Source organism: Pseudophryne corroboree, chromosome 2 (assembly GCF_028390025.1).
Source record: "Pseudophryne corroboree isolate aPseCor3 chromosome 2, aPseCor3.hap2, whole genome shotgun sequence".
Lineage (NCBI taxonomy): Eukaryota > Metazoa > Chordata > Amphibia > Anura > Myobatrachidae > Pseudophryne > Pseudophryne corroboree.
Window position 1 is genome coordinate 955,139,969 of NC_086445.1, and position 26,934 is coordinate 955,166,902.

At 45.2% G+C, this 26,934-nt stretch overlaps 1 protein-coding gene across 3 annotated transcripts in view; it reads right to left on the reverse strand.

The window, feature by feature from the left end:
• The window catches only part of LOC135050138 (integumentary mucin A.1-like), a 56,276-nt gene extending 32,874 nt beyond the window's left edge, over window positions 1–23,402 (reverse strand). For 2 of the 3 annotated variants that reach the window (XM_063956319.1, XM_063956317.1), the window contains exons 1-6: window positions 23,135–23,402; window positions 22,600–22,749; window positions 18,298–18,441; window positions 17,781–17,927; window positions 14,845–14,988; window positions 59–202 (exon numbers count right to left, since the gene is read on the reverse strand). In XM_063956319.1, the coding sequence (XP_063812389.1) occupies window positions 59–202; window positions 14,845–14,988; window positions 17,781–17,927; window positions 18,298–18,441; window positions 22,600–22,749; window positions 23,135–23,330 (925 nt within the window). In that variant the 5' untranslated portion in view covers window positions 23,331–23,402. The remainder of the gene's footprint in view (window positions 1–58; window positions 203–14,844; window positions 14,989–17,780; window positions 17,928–18,297; window positions 18,442–22,599; window positions 22,750–23,134) is intronic. The other variant, XM_063956318.1, reaches the window with a different exon arrangement.
• Between the last annotated feature and the right edge of the window lie 3,532 nt (window positions 23,403–26,934).

Below are 26,934 nucleotides of genomic sequence, written 5' to 3' on the forward strand. Positions count from 1 at the left end.
ATCTGTAACCTTTAGCACTACATGCTCCCACACTCCATAACTCCACTCTATACTCTACCTGTACTTTTGGGGTAAAAACACCATATAACCCCAGGAACATTTGCATTAAAGCAGCAGCCTCTGGAATAGCATTCCTTAGCACTTATCCCGGGAAAACCGCAATCTTCACGCTCTTGGATGTCCACGCTACATTGCAGTATATCTGGATAGAGCAGAGCACACAACATCAGGACAATAGGAAATACAGTGCATGGCTAGAAAGCTGTAGCTCTACTGCAATGACTAACCCTAGACAGTGCCAAATACATAGGATCCAACTAAGAACAGATTACAGCAGCAAATTTGTTAGCTAATGGGTAAAAGCATATGCACTGAAGGTGGGGCAGATATAACATGTGCAGAGAGTTAGATTTGGGTGGGGTGTGTTCAAACTGATATCTAAATTGCAGTGTAAAAATAAAGCAGCCAGTATTTACCCTGCACAGAAATATAACCCACTCAAAGCCAACATTGCACAAGTTAAATCTGCCCCCCTTCCTGCAGTTTTGTCCATTAGCTAACAAATTTGCTGCTGCAATCAGATATGAATTACCCCCATAATTGTCAACCTTGCAAACATGTCCAAGATACATAGAAAACACAGTTTGATGAATCTAACTTAAAGGATATATTTTCACATGGAAATAATTTTCCATATACCTTACCACAGAAAATAAGAAAAACTCTAAGACTTGCACTCAATACTCAGATAAAGAGGAATTGTTGTGGAGTTGGGATGCAGTAAAGATGCCAGCTGTTTGGGATTCTGACAGCTGGCAATCCGTTTGTAGGTATAGCAGATAGTTTAGGCTTAGGTGTCACCCGTGGGGTTAGGCACCCCTGTGGGAGGTTAGTTTTTAAGCACTGTGGGGGGGAGGGATGGTTAGGCTGCATGGAAGGTGACATTTTAGGCAAGACCAATGGGATGCTAGTGTCAGGCACTAAGTGGGAAGGTTACGGTTAGGCTGTGGAAAAGGATGGTTAGGGTGTAGAGGAGAGAGGGAACAGTCAGGATTTACATTATCAGGATGCCAGCAATGGTATTCTGACTAATAGCATTCCATCACCTGGGATATACTGAATACATGGAGTTAGTCAATTTAAATACATAAAATATAGGGACCATGGAAGGAAGAAAATTTCCAGAGACTTTACACCATACCATTGCCCCCTGGAACTTCATATAAGTTAGGAACTATGCATGAGTGGGCAGTGCTTGCTCTCTACCTGCCCACCCATTTGTGCGACATCATACAAGAAAGAGCATAACTGACAGTTATCCTGGGCATACACTAAACAATTATCTGGCAGGCTATCTATCCAGTCTGGATGGTGGGAATGAAAATCTGGTAATGTATAGGAGCAAATGTCAATTAACCATTTGCTCCCAAACACTGGAAAATGGACAAAAATTATAGAATCAAACTGGGATAAACCCAAATTTTAACAAATTTGTTAAACTTCCATTTGAGTGTTTTGGAGTAAGTGGTTGATTGGCATCTACAGTATGAGTGTAAATGACAGATTTCCATTCCAACCAGCCAGTGTTGGACAGATGGTCTGCCAGATAATTATATAGTGCCTACCCAGCTTTACTGATGAAAGGCTTCATCACCTATGTACCTCATGACTGAAGTTTCCAAAAAAATGTTTATGTTACTATTGAAGTTGGATACACTAATATTTTCTGTCCAATCTAGCTGTTTGGAACAAAAATCTGCTAATATCTGGGAGCAAATGACCCCAAATTAACCCAGGAAATGCTTGAGTCAAAGCAACAATTCCTTACATTCTGCAGCACTTATTGTGGGGTACCCACAATCCCTTCTGCTGTACAGTTCCACGTTATTGTTTGTCACTTGTGGTTGATGCAGTAAGGAAACAGCCAGAAGTTATAGCAGCTTAATTTTTTTTTTTTTTAAAGAAACAATATATATGGAGCAATTTAGCTAGATCACAGGGCAATTTAGCTCCTTTGGTCAACTAATCATTTGGGTTCAGCTGTGTTAAAAATTGGGATCCAGTCTGAAGATACACTGTCTAGGTTGACAATGTTTAGGTCGACCACCAGAGGTTGACAGGTCAAAAGGTCGACACGAGTTTCTTTTTTTTAACTTTCATACTTAACGATCCACGTGGACTACGATTGGAACAATAATCTGTGCCGAGCAAAGTGAAGGGGTTCCCGGTCACTCTACAAAGAAGACAACACCAAAAAACCAAAAAAAATAATGTTGACCTTTTGACCCGTCGACCTAGAAACCCTTTTGAACTCCCAACCTTGTTGACCTAAACATGGTCAACCTAGACACAGTTGATCTAATGATCCACACTGGTTAAAATCAAAAAGTATAATTTTTTTTGGAATTGTTAACCAAACAGTTGAACAAACTTTGAACAGCTGATAACAGGAAGTTTCAACTTAAACAATGGTATTTTCTTATATACTGTCTGGCCATGGCCAAGAAGGGATACACAAGCAAAACTTAGAGCTATGGTATTATCCATGTTTCTCCAGCAGGGTCCACAGTTTATCCACAGGATAACAATGGGATATGATTGAGCGACAGCAAATTGGCACCAGTCAAAAGCTTTCTGGCCTTCCAGGTTGCAACGGGGCCATCCATATATCCCCGCTTACTGGCTCAGGCAAATCAGTTTGTTTGGTGCGGCAGGAGCCGGACCACGGTCAGAGGGCTGCTGTTTTTAGCAGCCCTAAGCTTTCTTATTTCACTTTTACAGTCTTACTAGTTTGAGTGATCTTTCTAGACAGTGTCTTATACACTTAGAAAAGTCGCTCCAACAACACTCGCCAGGTCGTAACAATGCTTAACCACGAGTACAGTGCTGTTTCGGCGGGTGTCTGTCTGATATACTAGCAGGTGCAGCAGAGGTTACCAGGCTGTGGCCGGAGCATGGGGAGAAGGTAAGGAATTGGTTCCACTTAGCTAGATGGATTATGTACACAGCCACACTGTTTTGGGAGGAGACTACCAAACAGTAGCTGATGCAGGTGCACCAGCGCTAGGCCTTAGGGATCATAGGCTCCAGAAATAGCAAGAGGCCATGATCCCTAGGGTAGATGTCAGCAAAAGGGGGGGGGGGGGGGAAGGGAGTCAGATGCTCTCCTTGTCACCCCTCCCCTCGGTTCATGACCAGTTTCCTCAGAGTCTCCCGCCATGAACTGATTCCTCGCTTCCGTCCTAGACACTGCATGAGGGGACCCAGATGCAGCATAGGTGGCTGTGTGACCGGTGCATCTGTGTTCACCGAGTGTCTGTGTTCACTACAGGTTCATGGGGCTGCAGTGTACACTAGTAGCATCTGGATCCACTCAGCGTTCGCATTGATCGATCCTTGAAGTGAGGAGAGTCTCCCTGTATCCCACTGAGTGGGGGCTGTACAGCACTAAATCTCTATCTACCCTATTGAGTACTAATAGTTCGATAAGTACCTATTGCCTACGAGTCTGTATATATTTACTGTTTTTCACATTGCATCTGAATAAGTTAGATCTGTTTAAACATGATCAGTAATATGTTCTGCTACATACTTAAACACGTGTTTGTAGTTGATGTGCTCATATTGCTAGTGTATAATATGTGACTGCTAGTGTGATTGCCGACTTTACTATAGGTTTGTCAGTTGTTTTCTCTGATCCTCAATGCTGGTGCATGGGTAGGGTCAGATTGTATGTCACTTTTAGAAGGTTTAAAGTGATTAGTCACAAATTGTGTAGTATACTGTGAAAGTGCCGATTATTTATCAAGAGCGGTAAAGGTGAGGAAGGTACACTCACAGCAACACCACTCGTATCATGTTTGTCTTGGAAAACTGTATTACAGTATCCTCAGAATCTGGTTCAGGATGATTTGTGTGCAAATTGTTTTAGTTTTCTGCAAAATACAAGGCAGATCCCTGTACAACATCAGGTACAGATGGATCCACCTTGGGCTATGTTTGCACAGACCTTGTCCAGTATAGCTGAATGGATAATTCCTACAGCTTCTGTACCAGGAATGGGTTACACTATTATCCCTTACATGCATCTCCTTACCGACTATATATAATTTCGCCCAGCAGCTTCTCAAATGAAACAAATGGATAATCTGATGGTAAGTAAATCTTCACTTTCACAGGCTACACGAGGATTCATCAGAAGATGAAAGCTCAATTAATTCTACTTCGGCATACAAAGAGGAGGAAGGTCTCAGCTCAGTGGATATAGCCGAGTTAGAGCAATGAAAGCCATTCTATCCTTAGAGGATTCAGCAGCGCTGGTGTTGAAAACCAAGTCACCTGTGATTAAACATCCCAAAACAGTTAATACTGAGTTTCCAGGGTCAGATCAGCTGACAGAAATCATGGAAGAGGCTTGGCCTACACCCAATAAATCATTTAGATGCCAATTATCCTCTTCCAGCTGGGGATAGTTTAAAAAGAGGTAGCTCCTATTGCCTTTGCCATCATTAAACGATGTCATGGATAGGAGGGTGGATGGGTTTCTAAAAACCATATTTTCCCTGTCCAGGGCAGTCATAAGGCCAGCCATGGTTTCAGCTTAGATGGCAAAGGCAGTGGCTGCATGTGCAGATACATTGGAGAGGGATGTTTTCAGTAGCTTCTAGAGAGCAGAAATACCATATAACTCATAAACAGGCTGCAATATTCTTGGAAGCAGCAGAATTAGGGGTACTAACACCTCCAGGGCATCAGCTTTCAATAGCTGCTCGCAGAGCAGTTTGGTTACATACATTGAAAGCAGATTCAGAATCCAAGGTGGTTTTGGAATTTCTGCCTTTTTCTGGAAATTCTTTGGTAAAGAATTGACAGATATTCTGGAGTCAGAAGCAGACTCCAAAAAGGTCAAGCTTCCTTCAATATTACAAACCTAACGTTCTGGGTTTTCTGCCCTTCTGGTCTCAAGGAAAAAAAAAGTTAAATGGAAAAAGCGACTGCAAGCCCCAATACAACAAGTCTGGTAAAACCTAAAAAAATAAAATAAAAAATATTTGGGCTAACAGAGGGCCAGCTTCCAAATCAGAAGATAAGCCATCAGCCTGATGGTGCGGGTCTCCAACTGGGGAACAACTTCAGTTTGCACAGATCTGGCAGCAGTCTACAACAGATGCCTGGGTGCAGGTAGTGGCATCTCTAGGTTATGCTTTTCCCTTCAAGAAGCATCCTCCTCAAATGTTTTTCTGTACCAGCCTGTCTCTGGTAGAGACAAAGGCCAGGGATTTGCAAGAAGCAGTTCAGAAATTGCTTCAGTCAGGAGTAATTATTCCAGTTCCCCCTGCACAACTAGGACAGGGTTTTTACTCCAACTTATTTCTGGTTCAGAAGCCAAATGGGTCATTTCGTCCCATTCTCAATCTCAAAATGCTGAACAAATACATTTGAGTACCTCTGTTTCACATGGAGATGTTACGTTCCATAATCTTGGCCATGGAGCCAGGGGGATTATACGGTATCCCTGGATATACAGGATGCTTACCTACATGTTCCTATAGCACTGTCACATCAATGTTCTCAGGTTCACTATCCTCCAACAGCATTTTCAGTTCCAGGCTCTACCCTTTGGGTTGACCACAGCTCCCAGAGTATTTACCAAGATTTTGGCGGTTATGGCAGCTTATCTCTACCAGCAGGGGATAAGAATTTTCACATCCCTCAACAATCTTTTGATCCTGGCACAGTCACAGGAATTGCGCCCATGTCATCTTCAGACATGTCTGCAGAAACATGGGTCACTCATAAATTGGGCAAAATAGTCTAATTCAGTCACGATGGATGACTCACTTGGGGGCTGTACTGGATTCAGGTCTGCAGAGTAATTTTACCTCAGAACAAGATATTCAAGGTTCAGTCAAGGATTCAGGACTTGCTACACAGTAAAACTGTATCCATTCACACAGCAATGCAAGTGATGGGCTTGATGGTGTCAACATTCAACATGGTGGAGTATGCACAATTCCACTCAAAACTTCTGCAGCGTCTAATTCTTGCCAAATGGAATGGATTACATCAGACTATAAACAGACTATGGTACTTTCGGTAAAAGAAGGTTATTAGACTGGTGGCAACAGACATCCCATCTAGACAAAGGGAGATCCTTTTGGATATCCGATTGGGAGATTTGGACAAGAGACGCCAGTCTTCAGGGCTGGGGAGCAGTGTCTATAAGATTGTGTTTCCAGGGGCAATGGACCAAAGAAGAAGGTTGCCTGCCAATAAATGTGTTGGAACGTCAGGCCATATACATGGCACCGATTCAGGCAAAAAACATTCTTCAAGAAAAACCAGTCCAGATCCGCTTGGACAACGCAACGGCAAGAGTGTACCTCAACCATCAGGGAGGAACTTAGCCAAAAAGCAATGAAGGAGGCAATTCGCATACGGACGTGAACAGAACTTACCATCCAGCCTTGTCCGCAGTATTCATTCCGGGAGTCCTAAACTGGGAAGCGTACTCTCAGTCGACACCATTCAAGCAAGCGAATGGGCTCTATACCCGGAGGTCTTCCAGACTCAAGTAAACAAATGGAGGTTGCCAGAGAGATCTCATGGTGTCCCGTCTGAAAAACAAAGTGCCTGCATACAGGTCAAGAACAGAGGATCCCAGAGCAATCTTTGTGGATGCCTTGGCAGTAAGATGGGACTGTCATCTGGCTTATGTGTTTCCTCTGATCAACCCATTACCCAGGGTGGTGAGGAAAATAAAGCAAGGAAGGGGTGCAATGATAGTAATAGCTCCTGCTTGGCCAGGAAGGCATTGGTATACGGATCTGCAGAGAATGTCGATGGATGCTCCATTTCTGCGTCAGACCTACTGACGCGGGGTCATTGTTATCACAGACATCTGTACCGACTGGCTGATGGCGTGGCTCTTGAAACCTCTATCCTGAAGTCAAGAGGATTCTCACAGCAGGTAATTCAAACAATGCTCAGAGCAAGAGAGAAGAGTGTCTTTGTGAGGGCACTGGTATGAACCATGTAGATCCTTAAGGCACGGACTACGTCCAATGATGCATCTCCTGCAGAAAGGTCTGACCCTAGGAAGGCTGGGACTACAATTTATTCATTAAGATGGAATTTAGACACCACCTTAGGAAGATAACCAGATTTGGTTTTGAGACCTACATCTGAACGGGAAAAAAAAAACCCACACAAAAGGAGTGACATCATTTAATGTTGAAGGCAGAGGTAATGTAGATTCACACCAATTGAATTACATGCGTTTCTACTTTGGTAGCCACCTCCCTTTTTAAACCATCCCCAGCTGGAAGAGGATAATGGGAATTCCATTTCTTTGGAATTCCCAACTTCTTATTGGGTGTTACCCAAGCCTCTTGCATAATTTCCGTAGGCTGTTCTGACCCAGGAAATTCAGTCCTGACTGTTTTGGGATGTTTAAATAAAAAGGTGCCTTAGATTTGAACAAAGGCTCTGCTACCTCCTCTATGGATAGAATGGCTTTCATAGCACTAATTAACTTAGGTATGTCCACTGAACCAAGAACTTCACACTTGTCTCTGTATGTAGACCTGGATTGTGACGAGTCCTCAACTGAAACACGTGTAGACCATGAAGAGGTTGTTTCATGTCTATGTGATTTACTTCCCACCGGCCTTTCAGCCTGGTTTTGTTGAAAGGCTGCAGATTCCTGGACTGGTTGTGATAAACCCCAGGGGGGATGTTTTCATGTAAGGTTTAATAGGGTAACATATCCCTGGTTTATATAGGTTATAAGAGATGGCAATATCTGCTCAGCTGTACTGGATGTCTGTGCAAAAGTAGCCCATGAGGGTTCGACTTGAACCTGTGACTGCCTTTGATTATTCAGGAGGCTTTGATGAAAACTAAAACAGTTTGCATGTAACACATTTTGAACCAGATCTTGAAAGGTTAACCCAGCTTTGCAAGACAAACATGAAATGAGTGTTGGTGCTGCTGTGGAGAGTATCCTCTCCACCCTTACCTCTTAGGGATGATAAAAAAAAAAAAAATCACACACATGTACAATGTTAACTACAGAATCTGTGACTGAAATCACTTTATAACTTGTTAAAGTAAAATACAATACAATCCCTCCCTGCTTTTTACCAGCATTGAGGATCGGAATACACAGAAACTGACAGAAATAGCAAAGTCATCAATCACACTAGCAACCAGTCACAGGTTATACATTAATAAGCAATGTGCACATTCAACTACAGATACACTTCAAGTATATAGGAGAAACATTACTGTAATACATTGTATAGGACTCAATGTATTTAGTTGCACAGTGAAAGAAACAGCAGCAACGTTTAGACTCTTATGCATCAGGCACTTATCCAACTAAGTGTACTTAATGGTAGAGACTTCGTGCTGTATCATCCAGCTCAGGAGAGGGGGATACAGGGAGACTTCACCCCGCTTTCAGGATTGATCAATAAGTTAGTGAACACCGAGTAGATCCAGATGCTAATAGTGTACAAAAATGACCAGTGAACACAAACAAACCAGTCACAGCCAACTCAGTTGCAACTGGGTCCTTTTAGATACACTGCATCTCAGATGGAAGTGGGAAATCTGTCATGAAATGGGGTAGGTGCGCATCTTACTCCGCACATCAACCACAGGGATTGCAGCCTCACATTAATCCCTGGGGCCTAGTGCTGGTGTACCAGAGGTGGCAGCCATATCAGAGACGGTTTGGTAGTCACCTTCCCAAGAACAGTGCGGCTGTGTCTGCTAAACAGAACCAATGCCTCACCTTCTCCCTGTGCTCCAGCCACAGCCTGGTAATGTCCCCTGGACTTGCTCGTACACCTGACAGACCCACCAAGACAGCACTGTACACATGGGTAAGTGTTGTTGCGACCCAGCAACAACACTTACCCATGACTTGGAGGAAACTGGTCATGACCCAATGTTTTTCCTGTGAATAACCTGTGGACCCTGCTGGAGAAACTTATCAGTTGGCAACTATGCATGAGTAGACGGTACTTGCTTTCTATATGCCCACCCATTTGTGAGACATAAGAAAGCATTCCTAACAATTAAGCTGGGAATACACTATTTATCTGGTAAACCATCTGTCCAATCTGTCTGGTTGGAATGAAAATCTGGTCATGTATCAACTATTTTTCCAAAACACTAATATGGAGACAAATGGTCAGACAAGTTGGTTAAAACAAATAATCAACCAATTTTTATTTATTTATTTTACTAGTTTTGCCCGTTTTCCAGCGTTTGGGAGTAAATGGTTGATTGTCATTTGCTCTCATACATTACCAAATTTTTATTCCAACTAACCAGATTGGAAAGATAGCCTGCCAGATAGTTGTATAGTGTATTCCTAGCTTTACTGATGGATCTATTTGCCTAAAAGGCATTACTACTAGTGCACCTCATGACTGAAGTATCCCATCACTTATTTATTGTAGGTTACTACTTAGAGGTGTGAGCATCATGTAGTATTATGAGACACAATGTTCATCACATTCTGTATTAATGTCTCTGGTTCCCAGTTAATAGATATGAAGCAATGTAAAAAAAATACAGATGTGCATGTTTGAATTTACTCACTGAGTTAATGCCAAAATTAATGCCAGTTCAGATTTATCCCAGCTTCTTATAGTGATGTGCACCGGAAATTTTTCGGGTTTTGGATTCGGTTCCGTGGCAGTGTTTTGGATTCGGACGCATTTTTGCAAAACCTCACTGAAAATTTTGTCGGATTCGGGTGTGTTTTGGATTCGGGTGTTTAAAAAAAAACCCCTCAAAAACAGCTTTAATCATAGAATGTGGGGGTCATTTTGATCCCATAATATTATTAACCTCAATAACCATAATTTACACTCATTTTCAGTCTATTCTGAACACCTCACAATATTATTTTTAGTCCTAAAATTTGCACTGAGGTCGCTGGATAGCTAAGCTAAGCGACACAAGTGGCCGACACAAACACCTGGCACATCTAGGAGGGGCACTGCAGTGTCAGACAGGATGGCACTACAAAAAAATAGTCCCCAAACAGCACATGATGCAAAGAAAAAAAAAAAAAAAAAAAAGAGGCGCAATGAGGTAGCTGTGTGACTAAGCTAAGCGACCCAAGTGGCTGACACAAACACCTTGGCCCATCTAGGAGTGGCACTGCAGTTTTCTAGCGAGAGGATGAGTGCTTCCATCCTCATGTGAAGCTGAACCACTAGCCATGAACATAGGCCAGGGCCTCAGCCGTTCCTTGCCACTCCGTGTCGTAAATGGCATATTGGCAAGTTTACGCTTCTCCTCAGACGCTTTTAATTTTGATTTTTGGGTCATTTTACGGAACTTTTGTTTTTTGGATTTTACATGCTCTCTACTATGACATTGGGCATCGGCCTTGGCAGACGACGTTGATGGCCTTTCATCGTCTCGGCTATGACTAGTGGCAGCAGCTTCAGCACGAGGTGGAAGTGGATCTTGATCTTTCCCTATTTTACCCTCCACATTTTTGTTCTCCATTTTTTAATGTGTGGAATTATATGCCAGTATCAATAGCAATGGCCTACTACTATATATACTGTGCACAACTGAAATGCACCACAGGTATGGACAGTGGCGGATTTAGGGGGGGGGGCACCAAGGCACGTGCCCCCCCTGTCATTTTTAGTGCAGACTGACATGCGGACTAGCGTCCGCATGTCAGTCTGCGGTCTCGTTTCGTCTCCTGCTGTTAGGAGGGACACGGAGGGCACAGTGCGCGCCTCTCCTGTGTCCCTCGTGCGTCTCCGGCGGCCGCTGGTCTCATAAAGGAAGTGCCGTTCGTGAGCACTTCCTTTATTACAGTGACCCGCGGCCGCCGGAGACACAGGAGGGACACAGGAGAGGCGCGCACTGTGCCCTCCGTGTCCCTCCTAACAGCAGGGGAGCGGGGGGAGCATCGGCGGCGGAGGAAGGGACGCACTGGGGGGTTTTATCTGGCACTGGGGGCATATTTGGCAGGGAGGGGGGGGTGGGAGAACATCTGGCACTGGGGGGCATATCTGGCACTGGGGGGCATATCTGGCACTGGGGGGCATATCTGGCACTGGGGGGCATATCTGGCACTGGGGGGCATATCTGGCACTGGGGGGCATATCTGGCACTGGGGGGCATATCTGGCACTGGGGGGCATATCTGGCACTGGGGGGCATATCTGGCACGGAGGGGGGGGGAGAATATCTGGCACTGGGGACATATGTGGCACTGTGGGGAATATCTGGCACTGGGGGGGGCATATGTGGCACTGGGGGGATATGTGGCACTGGGGGGATATGTGGCACTGGGGGGATATGTGGCACTGGGGGGATATGTGGCACTGGGGGGATATGTGGCACTGGGGGGATATGTGGCACTGGGGGGATATGTGGCACTGGGGGGAATAACTGGCAGGAGAGGGATATCTGGCACTGGGGGCATATGTGGCACTGGGGGGGATATCTGGCACTGGGGGCATATAAAGCACTGGGGGGGGGGGGGAGATATCTGGCACTGGGGGCATATGTGGCACTGTCTGGGAATATCTGGCACTGGGGGTATATGTGTACCTGGCACATGGGGGGGCTATATTTGGCACTGGGGGCATGTGAGTAACTGGCACCGTGGGGGAATATCTGGCACTGGGAGCACAGCCCTAGCAACAAGGACTACCTCCTAGCAACGAGCATGACACCCAGTGCATGAAACCCCTGGCAACGAGCATGACACCCAGTGCATGAAACCCCTGGCAACGAGCATGACACCCTGAGCATGAAACCCCTGGCAACGAGCATGACACCCAGTGCATGAAACCCCTGACAACGAGCAGGTATTTGAAAAGTAATTAGAAGCCTTACTGTAGGACTTAATGTGTAATGGGCATTACGGTGTGTGGCATAATGTATCACGGACATTGCGGTGTGTGTCATAATGTGTCACAGGCATTACGGTGTATGGTATACTATATCGCTGGCATTGTGATATGTGGTATAATGTCTCAGGGTCATTGCAGTGTGTGGCATAATGTATCACGGACATTGCGGTGTGTGTCATAATGTGTCAGGCATTACGGTGTGTGGTATACTATATCACGGGCATTGTGGTATGTGGTATAATGTCTCAGGGTCATTGCAGTGTGGCATAATATATAACGGGCATTACGGTGTGTGGCATAGGGTATAACGGGCATTGCGGTATGTGTCACAGGCATTACGGTGTATGGTATACTATATCACGGGCATTGTGGTATAATGTCTCAAGGTCATTGCAGTGTGTGGCATAATGTGTCACAGACATTGTATGTGCTATAATGTATCAGGGGCAGTGCAGTGTGTAGCATAATGTATAACGGGCATTGCGATTCCTGTCATAATGTGTCACAGGCATTACGGTGTGTGGCATAATGTGTCTGGGGCATTACAGTGTGTGCATATTGTGTCATGTGCATTATTGTGTGTGGAATAATGTCTAAGGGCCATTGCAGTATGTGGAATAATGTATACTGGCCATTACTATAAGGAGGAAAAATGACAAATAATGTAAGGGGCATGAATCAGGATTATTTTTCTTTCCTGTGGTGGCCAACGTCTGGGCGTGCAGGTTGCAAAACTGGGGTATAAGGTAGTCTTTTCCTGCAATACCACGCCCATTCCAACGAAGCCACGCCCATTCCAACGAAGCCACGTCCCTAATGGTGCCCCCCCTGTAATTTTTTTCTGGATCCGCCCCTGGGTATGGATGGATAGTATACTTGACGACACAGAGGTAGGTAGAGCAGTGGCCTTCCATACCGTACTGCTATATATACTGGTGGTCACTGTCAGCAAAACTCTGCACTGTACTCCTCCTATAAAATACTGCTGGCCCCCAGTCCCCACAATAAAGCAGTGTGAGCACAGATATATGCAGCACACTGAGCACAGATATGGAGCGTTCAGGCAGAGAACGTATAATACTGGTGGTCACTGGTCAGCAAAACTCTGCACTGTACTCCTCCTATATAACACAGCTGCTCCCCAGTCCCCACAATTAAGCAATAAGCACAAATATTTGCATAAACAATAATAAACGGAGAGGACGCCAGCCACGACCTATCCCTAACATTTCCAATGCACGAGTGAAAATAGCGGCGACGCGTGGCTGCTTATATAGAATCAGAATCTCGCGAGAATCGGACAGCGGGATGATGACGTTCGGGCACGCTCGGGTTAACCGAGCCATACGGGAGAATCAGAGTATGCCTCGGACCCGTGTAAAATGGGTGAAGTTCGGGGGGTTCGGTTTCCGAGGAACCGAACCCGCTCATCACTAGTTTCTTATTATATATTCAAAACATGTGACATCTGTGAGCCAATAAGATGTCACTTTTCGAGCCAGTTAAATTCAGGTAAATCCAAACCAGCAATTCTCTACTAAAAACAGTGATCAAAATCTGCTCTCAATCTGTATTTACCCTAATGCATAATCTGGGTATGTAAAAGTATGCGTGATTTCATTACTTTTTATGTAATTAGAATTGCCTGTTTTGAAGATGTTGCTCAGTGAAGCAGGGCCATAACTACGTGTGTGCCAGCGGCATGTAATTAGTCAAATTGACTCATTACATGCTGCCTCTGCTGTGTGCACCGTGCTGGTGAGGAGAGCAGCAGCGTTGGAGGCAGCGGAGGAGGGAGGAGGACTGGAGCCGCAGCAGTGCCATGTCATTGGTAGTGGTGCCGCTGCAGCAGTCCCCTCTCCTTCCGAATTGGCTGCCTGGTGCTGCTGTGAAGTGGTTCCTTCATCCCAGCAGCAGCAGGCAGCCAATATGGAAGGAGAAGGGACTGCTGCAGTGGCGCCTCTACCAATGACATAGCGCTGCTGCGGCTTCAGACCCCCTCCCTCCTCCTCTGCCTGCACTGAGGGAGCTGCCAGCATGAGGAGCCTGACTGCCGGCGGGGAGAGATGGTAAGTATCTCTCTCTATTTCTCTATCTAATCTGTCTGCCACAATGTGTAAAAAGGGGCTCTACCTGGTGTAGTGGTGCTACTGTGCAGCATAATTTGAATAATGGAGACTACTGTGCACTGTAGTATGAATTGGTATTTTGTGGCCACGCCCCTTCCCCATGAAGCCATGCCCCTATACATTTTTTGCACGCCTACGGCGCGCACTGCCCCTATCTTGCATGGGGGGGGTGCTAATACAGTTTCTTGCACACAACGCCAATATGCCTAGTTACGGCACTGCAGTAAAGTATAGTTAACGGAGCATACATCGACTAGTGCTTACTCATCCCAGGGAACGAACGAACAAAATTTAGGAATAGTTAATCAAACTGTTAAACTTTGAACAGCTGTTATCAGGAAATTTCAGCTTAAACAATTGCATTTTCTTATATACTGTCTGGCCATGGCTAAGAGTAAGGGATACACAAGCAAAACTCTTAGAGCTATGGGCTGGGGGCCTAATTCTGAGTTGATTGCAGCAGCAATTTGTTAGCAATTGGGCAAAACCATGTGCACTGCAGGAGGGGCAGATATAACATGTGCAGAGAGAGTTAGATTTGGGTGGGGTGTGTTCAAACTGAAATCTAAATTGCAGTGTAAAAATAAAGCAGCCAGTATTTACCCTGCACAGAAACAAAAACCCACCCAAATCTAACTCTGCACATGTTACATTTGCCCCCCTGCAGTGCTCATGATTTTGCCCAATTGCTAACAGATTTGCTGCTGCGATCAACACAGAATTACCCCCCTTATCCATGTTTGTGCTCTATCAAATCTGTAATCAGTAGCACTACATACTCCCACTCTATCACCGCCCTCTATACTCTACCTGTGCTTTTGGGGTAAAAACACCATTTAACCCCGGTAACACTTGAATTGAAGCAGCAGCCTCTTGAATAGCATTCCTTAGCACTTATCCCGGGAAAACCACAATCTTCACGCTCTTTGATAGCCACACTGCATTGCCGTTTATCTGGATGGAGCAGAGCACACAACATGAGGACACAGGAAATATTACAATGCATAAGAAAGTTGGGAGTTCTACTGCAAGGACTAACCCTCGACAGCGCCAAATACATAATTGTCAACATTGCAAACATGTCCAAGATACATAGACACTGTAATGTTTGATGAATCAGACTTAAATTATATGTTTTCACATGTAAACACTTCCATATATCTTACCACAGAGAATAAGGAAAACTAAGAATTGTACTCAATATTCAGAAAAAGAGGGATTGTTGTGAAGTTGGGATGCAGTGTAGCTGCCAGCTGACGGGATTCTGGCAGTCGAAATGCTGACAGCTGGCAATCCATTTGTAGGTATAGCAGATGGGTTACGCTCTGTGGGAGGTTAGGTTTCAAGCACTATGGGGGAGAATAGTTAGGATTAGTGAAGGTGACGTTAGGTTTAGGCAGCACTGATTGGATGTTAGGGTCAGGCTGTGGAAGGGGATGGTTAGTGTTAGGGTGTAGGGGAGAGATTGGGGAGGTGAGACTATTCCACTGTCAGCACTTGAACTATCAGGAAGCTGGCAATGGTATTCTGACTGCTGGCATACCATCAGCTGGGATATTACCAGTTATTTATATAGCGCACATATTCCGCAGCGCTTTACAGAGAATATTAGCTCATTCACATCAGTCCCTGCCCCAGTGGAGCTTACAACCTAGATTCCCTATCACATGTACACACAGACATTCACTGGGGTTCAGTTTGTTAGGAGCCAATTAACCTACCAGTATATTTTATGGATTGTGGGAGGAAACCCGAGAACCCAGAGGAAACCCACGCAAGTACGGGGAGAATATACAAACTCCACACAGTTAGGGCCATGGAAGGAATCATACCCATGACCTCAGTGCTGAGGCAGTAATGCTAACCATTACACCATCCGTACTGATATACTGAATATATGGAGTTGGTCTTTTTTTTTTGACACTAGGGACAATTTCCAGATACTTTTCTTTATAAAAGAGATTCCCCCCTGGAATGTCACATCAGTGGGCAACTATGCATGAGTGGGCGGTGCTTGCTCTATCTGCCCACCCATTTGTGTGACATTTGTACAAGAATCCATAACCGACAGTTATCCTGGGCATACACTATACAATTATCTGGCAGGCTATCCATCCAATCTGGATGGTTGGAATGAAAATATGGCAATGTATAGGAGTAAATGTCAGTCAAACCTGGTAATTTATATGTGCTAATATCAATTAACAATTTGCTCCTGAACACAGGAAAATGCCAAAAATGGTAATTTAAACAAATTGGTTAAATTTTGGTTTTAACCAGAGTGACTATTGTGCATTTCCCAGTGTTTGGGAGTAAATAGTCGATTGTCATTTGCTCTCAGACTACAGGATTTCTATTCCAACCAGCCAGTGTTGGACAGATTGTCGGCCATATATACAGTAGTGCATACCAGAGCCATAACTAGACTTCGGTGCCCTGCGGCAGAGAGAATTAATGGCCTCCCCATTTTTCCAATGGGGACATAAGATGCATGACAAGACTGATCCCAGAGAAAGCCCATGAGAATCTCTCTATGGTCTACTTGGCACTCAATGATCTGTTGTATTGGTGGAATGTCCTCCTTAAGTGCATATACAGTCACATGGCTTGCTTGTGAAGGACTAAGGATATCTTCACTAATACACTGCTTTTCTAACTAAGTCCATGGAGTGGCACCCATGTTTGTCCTGCACTGATTAGTGATATGCCATTTGCACAAGCAAGCCATGTGTGACTAAATCAAAAATTATGTATACATACACAGTATACCTATACACACACTTTACTAAACTGCCATACCCAGGATTCAAACCTATATCCTGTTGAATTCTAATCAAACCACCTACCCTTTGAGCTATTTGATCCTGCATAAAAATGTATTAACAGTATATGAAGCCATTGGCACTTTGTGTGTGTAAAAAAAACAAAAAACCCCACCCCCCAGATCAGCATTGCAACTGAGCAGATCCATGCAGTGTGCAGCAACACACACTACATAGATCTGTTTAGCCACAATGCTGATTATTTTCATAAAGTACAAGGTGAGCTCCAACTAAAATTCTCTAGCTTAGAATTATCTGCCTTTCTAGGTAAGGGCAAATCGCTCAATAGACTGACTGCAATGCCACAGGCAATAGGTTTGAATCCTGGACAGTGTGACTGAATAACAAAGAAATCTTAAGTTGAATTCATGAATGTTGTATAGGTATTAGTGGCAGAAGGGGGTCAGGGTTGGAGACATGGGCGGTCAGGGGAATTCTAGGCTTCAAAAAAATGGGGGAGGCTGAAAGTAAAAGTAATAACAGATAATTGTCAAGTGCCACCAACAGCGCCCCCTACCCTGCAGCACTATGTGCTGTGCACCCTCCGCACACCCCTAGTTACGGCTTTGGGCATACCCAGCTTTACGGATGGATCTATGTGCCTGGAAGGCTTTATTACCCATGTACATTATGACTGAAGATTCCAATAAATGATTATATGTTACTATTAAAGTTGGATGCACTCTAATATTTTCTGTCCAATCTAGCCAAATGAAACGGATTTAACCAATTTATCTGAATGACCATTTTTGTATGTTTTCCAGTGTTTGGGAGCAAATGGTCAATTGTCATTTGCTGCCACATATTAACAGATTTGTTTCAACTAGAAAAGATTGGACAGATAAACTAAGTGTGGATCCAGTTTAAGAGGTGTGGGCATCATAACTTTAAGGACTTGTGAGTAGCTATACAGCAGCTAAGTACCTTGTGACTTGGAGAAGAAACACCAGTTAACCCCGGGAATGCTGGAGTCGAAGCAACAATTCTTCTTCTTACATTCCGCAGCACTTATTGTGGGGTAGCCACAATCCCTTCTGCTGTATGGTTCCACGTTACATTGTTTATTACTTGCTGTTGATGCAGTAAGGAAATATCCAGAAGTTACAGCAGCTTAATGTTTCTTTTTAATAAAATAGGGCTATTTAGCTAGATCACAGGGCAATTTAGTTTCTTTGGTCAACCGTTTGGGTTCACCTGTGTTAAAATCAGTGTATCATTTTGTTTAGGAATAGCTAAAACAGTTGAACAAACTTTGAACAGCTGATAACAGGAAATTTCAACTTAGACAGTGGCATTTCCTTATATACTGTCTGGCCATGGCCAAGAATAAGGGATACACAAACAAAACTTAGAGCTATGGACCTTATCCATGTTTGTGACCCATCAAATCTAATCAATAGCACTACATGCTCCCACTCTACCACTGCACTCTATACTCTACCTGTGCTTTTGGGGTAAAAACACCATTTAACCCCAGTAACACTTGAATTGAAGCAGCAGCCTCTGGAAAAGCATTCCTTAGCACTTATCCCAGGAAATCCACAATCTTCACGCTCTTTGATGTCCACGTTACATTGCCATTTATCTGGATGGAGCAGAGCACACAACATCAGGACACAGGAAATATTACAATGCATAACAAAGTTGGGAGTTCTACTGCAAGGACTAACCCTTGACAGCGCCAAATACATAATTGGCAACATTGCAAACATGTCCAAGATACATAGACACTAATATTTGATGAATCAGACTTAAATGTTTTCACATGTAAACAATTCCATATATGTTACCACAGAGAATAAGAAAAATACTAAGAATTGTACTCAATATTCAGAAAGAGGGATTGTTGTGTGGTTGGGATGCAGTGAAGATGCCAGCTGTCGGGATTCCAGCAGGTGGATTGCCGACAGCTGGCAATCTATTTTTAGGTATAGCAGATGAGTTAAGCTTAGATGTCAGCCATGGAGCTAGGGTTAGGCACCATTGTGGGAGGTTAGGTTTTAAGCACTATGGGGGAATGGTAAGCATTAGGCTGCACGGAAGGTGACATTTGGTTTAGGCACCACCGATAGGATGTTATTGTCAGGCGCAAAGAGGGAAGGCTACGAAAAGGCATGGTTAATGTTAAGGTGTAGTGGAGAGAGGGAACAGTCTTAAATCCCCACTGTCAGCACTTGAACTACCAGGATGCTTGCAATAGTATTCCAGACTGCTGGCATCCCATCAGCTGGGATATACTGAGTAAATGGAGTTGGTCAATTTTTTGTTTTTAATTTTTAAAACTAGGGACAATTTCCAGATACTTTTCTTTATAACGGAGATTGCCCCCTGGAACTTCCCATCAGTTGGCAACTATGCATGAGTGGGTGGTGCTTGCTCTCTATCTGCCCACCCATTTGGGTGGGATCATAAAAGAAAGCATAACAGTTATACTGGGCATACACTACACAATTATCTGGCAGGCTATCTATCCAGTCTGGATGGTGGGAATGAAAATCTGGTAATGTATAGGAGCAAATGTCAATTAACCATTTGCTCCCAAACACTGGAAAAGTGGTCATTTACACAAATTTGTTAAACAAATTTTTTACATTTTGGATTTAAGTGACCATTTTTGTCCATTTTCTAGTGTTTGAAAGTAAATCGTTGATACTATAGTCATTTGCTCACATAGATAAGTGGATTTCCATTCCAACCAGACCGTGTTGGAGAGATGGTCTGCCAGATTACACAGTGCATATCAGAGCCATAACTAGACTTTTTGTTTCCTGTGGCAGAGAGAATTATCGCACCCCCCCATTTTTCCAATATGGACAAGAGGCGCATGCCTCGTGGGGAATGGGCATAACCAGATTGATCTCAGAGAAAACATGAGATATGAAGATATATCTAGTATACTTTGTACACAATAGATACATGCTTTATTAAATAACACATTTCAATAAACTGCCATACCCAGGATTCAAACCTATAACCTGTTGAATTCTAATCACCTTACCCATTGAGCTTTTTGATCCTGCATAAAAATGATGATTATATGAAGCTATTACTACTTAGCAAAAAAAAAAAAAAAAAATTATAAGCATTGCTACTCAGCAGATCCATGCAGTGTGCAGCCACCTATCCAATCTCCTGCGGCCACAATGCGGATTTGATCACAAAGTACAAGGTGAGCTCCAAATGGAATTCTCTAGCTTAAAATAGTACCTTTCTATGCAAGGGGGGAGAGAGGGTCCCAGCAATGGGCAGACAGCATCTGCAGGGAGATACACCATTGCCAGCAGCAGACAGTCAGAATGACAGATCAGGGAGAATATATAAGAGATATGGAGGTGCGCATGGTATATGGCTGGCCAAGGGACGCTAACTCATGTACCCCTATACCGCTGAGGTTGGCCACCAAGGACAGACCTGTCCCCTTTACACATGTAATAACCTCTTCTGCTGCCCTCTCTGAATCTCCAATTGCCCATCGCTTCCCTTTGCTAACAGTCCACATAGTTTCCCCATCTCGTGATCTGCCTCCTCACCACCACTTTCATCTCTACGAAACATGCGCATATCATACAAGATCCCATCATGCACACGTAGGTCTGAGAGACACCAGAGAAAGGTTGGATGAGATGTGCAGGCACCAGTGACACCGCAGAGTTCATAGTGACTGCGGTGGAGAGGAGCCGCAACAGGACAATACACCAGACCTGGTAGCAAGGACCTGCGCCAGTCAGGAGGAGAAGAACTATTTAAACATAAAAAGGTTAGCGCATCCTGCCCTAAGGACGCCAGACTCGTCAAGTCACTGTTGCCAGAGTCTCAAACAATGACTCTGAACCTCTAAGCACACTATTTGACTGTCCACACCCTGCTGTGCCTATTACTCATCTCCTCCACCACCCTCAACACTAACCCACACATCATTCACCCACATGAGGCACCCACCCACCACACACTGCAGCAACACCCTCACACCTGCCCCTCCACCCTCTTCAACCCCATCTACAGAACAACTCCTGCCACCCCTTCCACAACACAGTCACACTCACTAACCAAATCCCCTGCCCCATCCAACAAAAACCCACAACGCCTCCTTAACCCCTACCCCGGCTGTAACACCAACTAGACCAACCCAACAACCACAACTCACACATAACCACCCCTCCACCACCCTTGGTACCCCCACACCTCTGCGCCTCCCTCACACCCGCCACTCCCCCCCCCACCAACCACAGCACCTACTAGGTAATTCATCGTGCTCTGCATGCGCTGTTCACGCCATCACAAGGGCCTACGCACCCAAGGGCGTGCAAGGTTTAATGGGACGTAGCCACTTGCGATGGTGTGAAGAGTGCCCATAGGGTGAGATGATCACCTAGTAACTGATAATTGTCAAGTGCCACCAACAGTGCCCACTACCCTGCAGCACTATTTGCTGCGCCATCTCTGCATACACCTGGTTACGGCCCTGCGCCATACCCAGCTTTACCAATGGATCTATGTCCCTGGAAGGCTTTATTACCCATGTACATTATGACTGAAGATTCCAACAAATTATTTATTATGTTACTATTAAAGTTGGATGCATTCTAATATTTTCTGTCCAATCTAGCGGTTTGGAACAAAAATCTACTAATATCTGTGAGTAAATGACAACTATTTGCTCCAAAAGTAAAAAAAATAAAATAAAAACAAAATTACAATAAAGGTAGTTTGGATAAATTAGCCAAATGAAATGGATTTAACCAATTTATCTAAATGACCATTTTTGGATGTTTTCCAGTGTTTGGGAGCAAAATGGTCAATCATTTGCTGCCACATATTACCAGAAATTTGTTTCAAATAGAAAAAAAATTGGCCAGATAATCAAAGTGTGGATCCAGTTTAAAGGGCTGTATTCACAGCCCGATTTGGGGAGCGGTGTGCTGAGCGTGCGGGGGGTGCTCATTTCACCCAGTGGGTGAAATGAGCGACCTGCTAGCAGTACCGGATCTTGCCACGGGCAAGCAGTACTTTTGCCCGGGGCGCCGCCCTCCGGAGGGCGCCGCACCATGGCAAGATCCGCCACTGTGCCCTCTGCAGTGCCCCCCGCTGTGCCCGCCGCTGGTCCCCCGCTTTGAAGGGAACCAGAAGCTAAGCGTCTAGTTTCCCTTCATGGAGAGGACTGTGCTGTGCGGTGCGCGATGACGTCATCGCGCACCGCACAGCATAGTGGCAGAGACACTAGGGGTCATAATTGACCTCAAGTGTCTATGCTGTGCTATGGGAGAGACGTAATGACGTCTCTCCCATAGATCCGAGGACAGACACAACCATCCGAGTCCAGGAGAAGAGCGGCGCCGGCAGAGGAGGAGGTCTGGAATCAGGAGCGGGGATTGTAAGTATACTTTTATTTATTTATTTATTTTTTCAGCTGCGCTACAGGGGGCACAAATGGGGGCGTAACTGACCACGCCCCCATATGAAGCCACGCCCCCATTTTTGCCCGGGGCGCCACGAGGGCAAGATCCGGCCCTGCCTGCTAGATTGAACCTGCATGCAGGCAAATCTAGCACCAGCAAAAGCGATGCACGGGGCCACGCATCGCTATCTCTGTAGGGGTACACACGGAGTGATCACTGCTTTAAATCTAAGCAAACTAGTCAGATTGCTTAGATTTTAAGCAGCGATCGCTCTGCGAGTACCCCCTTAAGAGATGTGAGAGTCATACAACTATAATGACTTGTGAGTAACTACAGCAGCTCCGTACCTTGTGACTTGGAGAAGAAACACCAGTTAACTCCAGGAATGCTGGAGTCAAAGCAACAACTCCTCCTCTTACATTCAGCAGCACTTATTGTGGGGTAGCCGCAATCCCTTCTGCTGTATGGTTCCACGTTACATTGTTTCTTGTCACTTGCTGTTGATACAGTGAGGAAACATCCAGATATTACAGCATCTTAATTTTTTTATAATACGGGGCAATTTACTGTAGCTAGATCACAGGGCAATTTAGCTCCTTTGGTCAACTGATCATTTGGGTTCAGCTGGGTTAAAACAAAGTATAATTTTTTTAGGAACAGTTAATCAAACAGTTGAGCAAACTGAACAACAGCTGATAACAGGAAATTTCTACTTAAACAATGGCATTTTCTTATATACTGTCTGGCCATGGCCAAGAATAAGTTATAGACAAGATAAACTCTTAGAGCTACTGTATGGACCTTATCCATGTTTGTGCTCCATCAAATCTTTAAACAATAGCACTACATGCTCCCAATCTACCACTGCCCTCTATACTCTACCTGTGCTTTTGGGGTAAAAACACCATTTAACCCCGGGAACACCTGAATTAAAGCAGCAGCCTCTGGAATAACATTCCATAGCACTTATCCCGGGAAAACCACAATCTTCACGCTCTTTGATGTGCACACTACATTGCTGTTCACTTGGATGGAGCAGAGCACACAACACCAGGACATAGGAAATACTACAATGCATTATGAGAAAGCTGTGAGTACTACTGCACGGCCTTTGACAGGTCCAAATACATAGAGCCTAATTCAGATGTGACCGCAGCAGCAAATTTATTAGCTAATGGGAAAAACCATGTACACTGCAGGGGGTGTATATAATATATGCAGAGAGCGTTAGACATGGGCGGGGTGTGTTCAAATGGAAATCTAAACTGCAGTGTAAAAATAAAACAGCCAGTATTTACCATGATCAGAAACAATAAAACCCACCCAAATCTCTCTGCAAATGTTATATCTCCCCCCCCCCCCCCCGAATCGCACATGGTTTTGCCCATTACCTAACACATTTGCTGCATCTAGAAGTTATGTCAGCTCAATGTTTCTTTTTACAGAAGGCTCAGCAACTTGAATTATTTAGTGAAATACTGCAATCATAACAGTTACAGGGATAAGTCCACATATTGTAGGTTTATTTATTGTTAGTGGTTAAATGCCAAAATTAAACCCTAAGGCATAGTTTCCAAATGCTGTCATTGCAGTCCAGGTTTTAAGGATATCATGCTTGAGCACAGGTGACTTAATTAGTACTTCGGTCAATGTGAATTAACCATCTGCACTCAACCATGGTTATCCTTAAAACCTGGGGGTCTATTTACTAAAGATACATTTTGGATGATTTCAGACTGTTTTAAGATCGATCTTCATCGACGTTGGGCTTCCAGGTAAAAAAAAAACACATTTACTAACATTTTAAAATTTATATTAAAAAAATCATCTATTCGTAAATGTTTGTTTTAACCTTGGGAGCCCAACATCGATTAAGATCTTGATCTGAAATTGACCAACATTGACCAAAATCAACCTTTAGTAAATATACCCCCTAAACTGTAATGAAACTTTACCCTAAGAGGCTGATTCTGAGTTTGGAGCAAACAAATAAGCTACTAACTTTGTATATGGAACAAACCATGTGGCACTGCATGGGGGGTCATTCAGGTGCGGACGCAAAGTGACGGTTCTACGCATATCGATCGATGTTTTCACACTGCACATGTAAATAAGACATAGGGTCTAATTCAGTTTGGATCGTAATACGCGTTCCAACCGCAAAAACTACGAAGAGGATGCAGGTGTATACGCAGGGTCCATCCTGTGCGTGTACCTAAATTTTCTCTGGGCGCCCCGCAGAAAATGCGAACGCCTCTGCCTGTCAATCAGTAGGGGGCATAGCGTCTCAGGTATGTCATGATCATGAGCCATGTCTCCCATTTCTGTCATTATAGGTGCTCTGTGAGTTGCTGGCTATGCTCCAGCCCCTCTGTCTCCCGTGAATAGACATTGGGGCTTATTCAGACCTGATCGCTGCAGTTCATTTTCGCCCAGTGGGCAATCAGGTCTGAACTGCGCATGCGTAAGCGCCATTATGCGTAGGTGCGACGTTCCACAGAAACGTGGAGCGACGGGCAGCGACGGGATGGTGCAACAAATCCGATCGCACCGGAGATCGCAAGAAGATTGAAAGAAAGAGGGTGTTTGAGGGTGGCAACTGACCGTTTCTAGGGAGTGTCCGGAAAAACACTGGAGGGACGCGGTGTTTTGTGGGAGGATTTGTGACGTCACCTCCGGCCCCGGTCATTGGCCGAGTAAGTCCTGGGCTGTGCAGCTCTTGTGCACACGTGATCGCACACCTGCACAGCAAATTCCCCCTTCCCCTGTAGGCAGCGACTACCTGATCGCAGGGATGCAAAAAACACACCATAGCGATCTGGTGTGAATTACCCCCAATGTGCACTTTTGCAGAACAACAAGTCACAGGGAGCCTTCCAACTCCCCCCCCCCTTCCCCATGACCACGGGACACTGTGGCCCACAGGGGGGGGGGGGGTTGTTTGGGTTAGCTGGACATTCCCCAAAAAAGTGACTGTCCCTCAAACATTGGGACAGTTGGGAGGTATGTGCAAATATATTTATTGTTTTGCATGCAGGGTAAATACTGGCTGCTTTTACATTTAGCCACAAATGCTGCACAGCTGAATTACAGTATTACACTGCAGGGACGTGCAGTCAGGGGAGGCAGGGGAGGCAGTGCCTCCCCTGTCATAATGATTAAAATAATAAAAAGAAGATACTTATAGCACAGATTCTGTGATAAAAATCTTCTTTTATTATTGTAATCATTTCCCCCCTGTGTATGTGGCTGCATGTGAGGGTGGGAGGCAGCGGGAGAGGTGCCTCCCGCTGCTAACACTAAAAGACCGGGCAGCGGGGGCGGGCAGGGGGCGGGGCGCAGCAATGGGCTGTGAAAGCCCATTGAAAATGAATGGTGAAGCGGCACCTATACTGGTGCCTCAATGACAGGGACGTGCATTCAGCCCCGATGAATGCACGCCCCTGTCAGTCCCCCAGACAGGCCCGGATTGGCTATTGGTCAAACTGGGGAATATCCCAGTGGTCCGATTGGGGTGTGGGGCCGCCTGTCATAAGCGGCACTGCCCCCCTCCACGTCACCTGCTAACTGTTGAATGGATTTGCTGAGAGTGCTGCGCTGCGGTCAGCGGCCGCTGACAGGAGAGCCGGCCATATCCCCTTCCCCGTCACATGCTTACTGGCTGCAATGTGCGGCCGCTATCTAAGAGCCGGCCATCCCCCCCTTCCCGTCACCTGTGTGCCTGCGATGTGAGCGCTGCGGCCAGCGGCCGCTTTCTAGAGAGCCGGCCATCCCCCCCTCCCCGTCACCTGTGTGCCTGCAATGTGAGCACTGCGCTTTCTAGAGAGCCGGCCATCCCCCCTCCCCGTCACCTGCGTGCCTGCAATGTGAGTGCTGCGGCCAGCGGCCGCTTTCTAGAGAGCCGGCCACCCCCCCCCCCCCCTCCCCGTCACCTGCGTGCCTGCAATGTGAGCGCTGCGGCCAGCGGCCGCTGTCAGGAGACCCGGCCCGAACCCATCCGGCTAACCAGAAGAGGAGGTCCGCGCACCTGTAAAGGCCACTGTCGTCATCGGCGGTAAGAGAAGGTCCGGTCGCGGTAGGGTGTGAGGTGTATGATTAAGTATGGGGGAATGAGGTGCATTATGTATGGTGGAATGAGGTGCGAGGTGCATTATGTATGGGGGAATGAGGTGCATTATGTATGGGGGAATGAGGTGCGAGGTACATTATGTATGGGGGAATGAGGTGCCTTATGTATGGGGGAATGAGGTGCATTATGTATGGGGGAATGAGGTGCGTTATGTATGGGGGAATGAGGTGCATTATGTATGGGGGAATGAGGTGCGTTATGTATGGGGGAATGAGGTGCGAGGTGCATTATGTATGGGGGAATGAGGTGCCTTATGTATGGGGGAATGAGGTGCATTATGTATGGGGGAATGAGGTGCATTATGTATGGGGGAATGAGGTGCGTTATGTATGGGGGAATGAGGTGCGAGGTGCATTATGTATGGGGGAATGAGGTGCATTATGTATGGGGGAATGAGGTGCATTATGTATGGGGGAATGAGGTGCATTATGTATGGGGGAATAAGGTGCATTAATATGTATTGGGAATGAGGTGCATTATGTATGGGGGAATGGGGTGCATTATGTATGGGGGAATGAGGTGCATTATGTATGGGGGAATGAGGTGCATTATG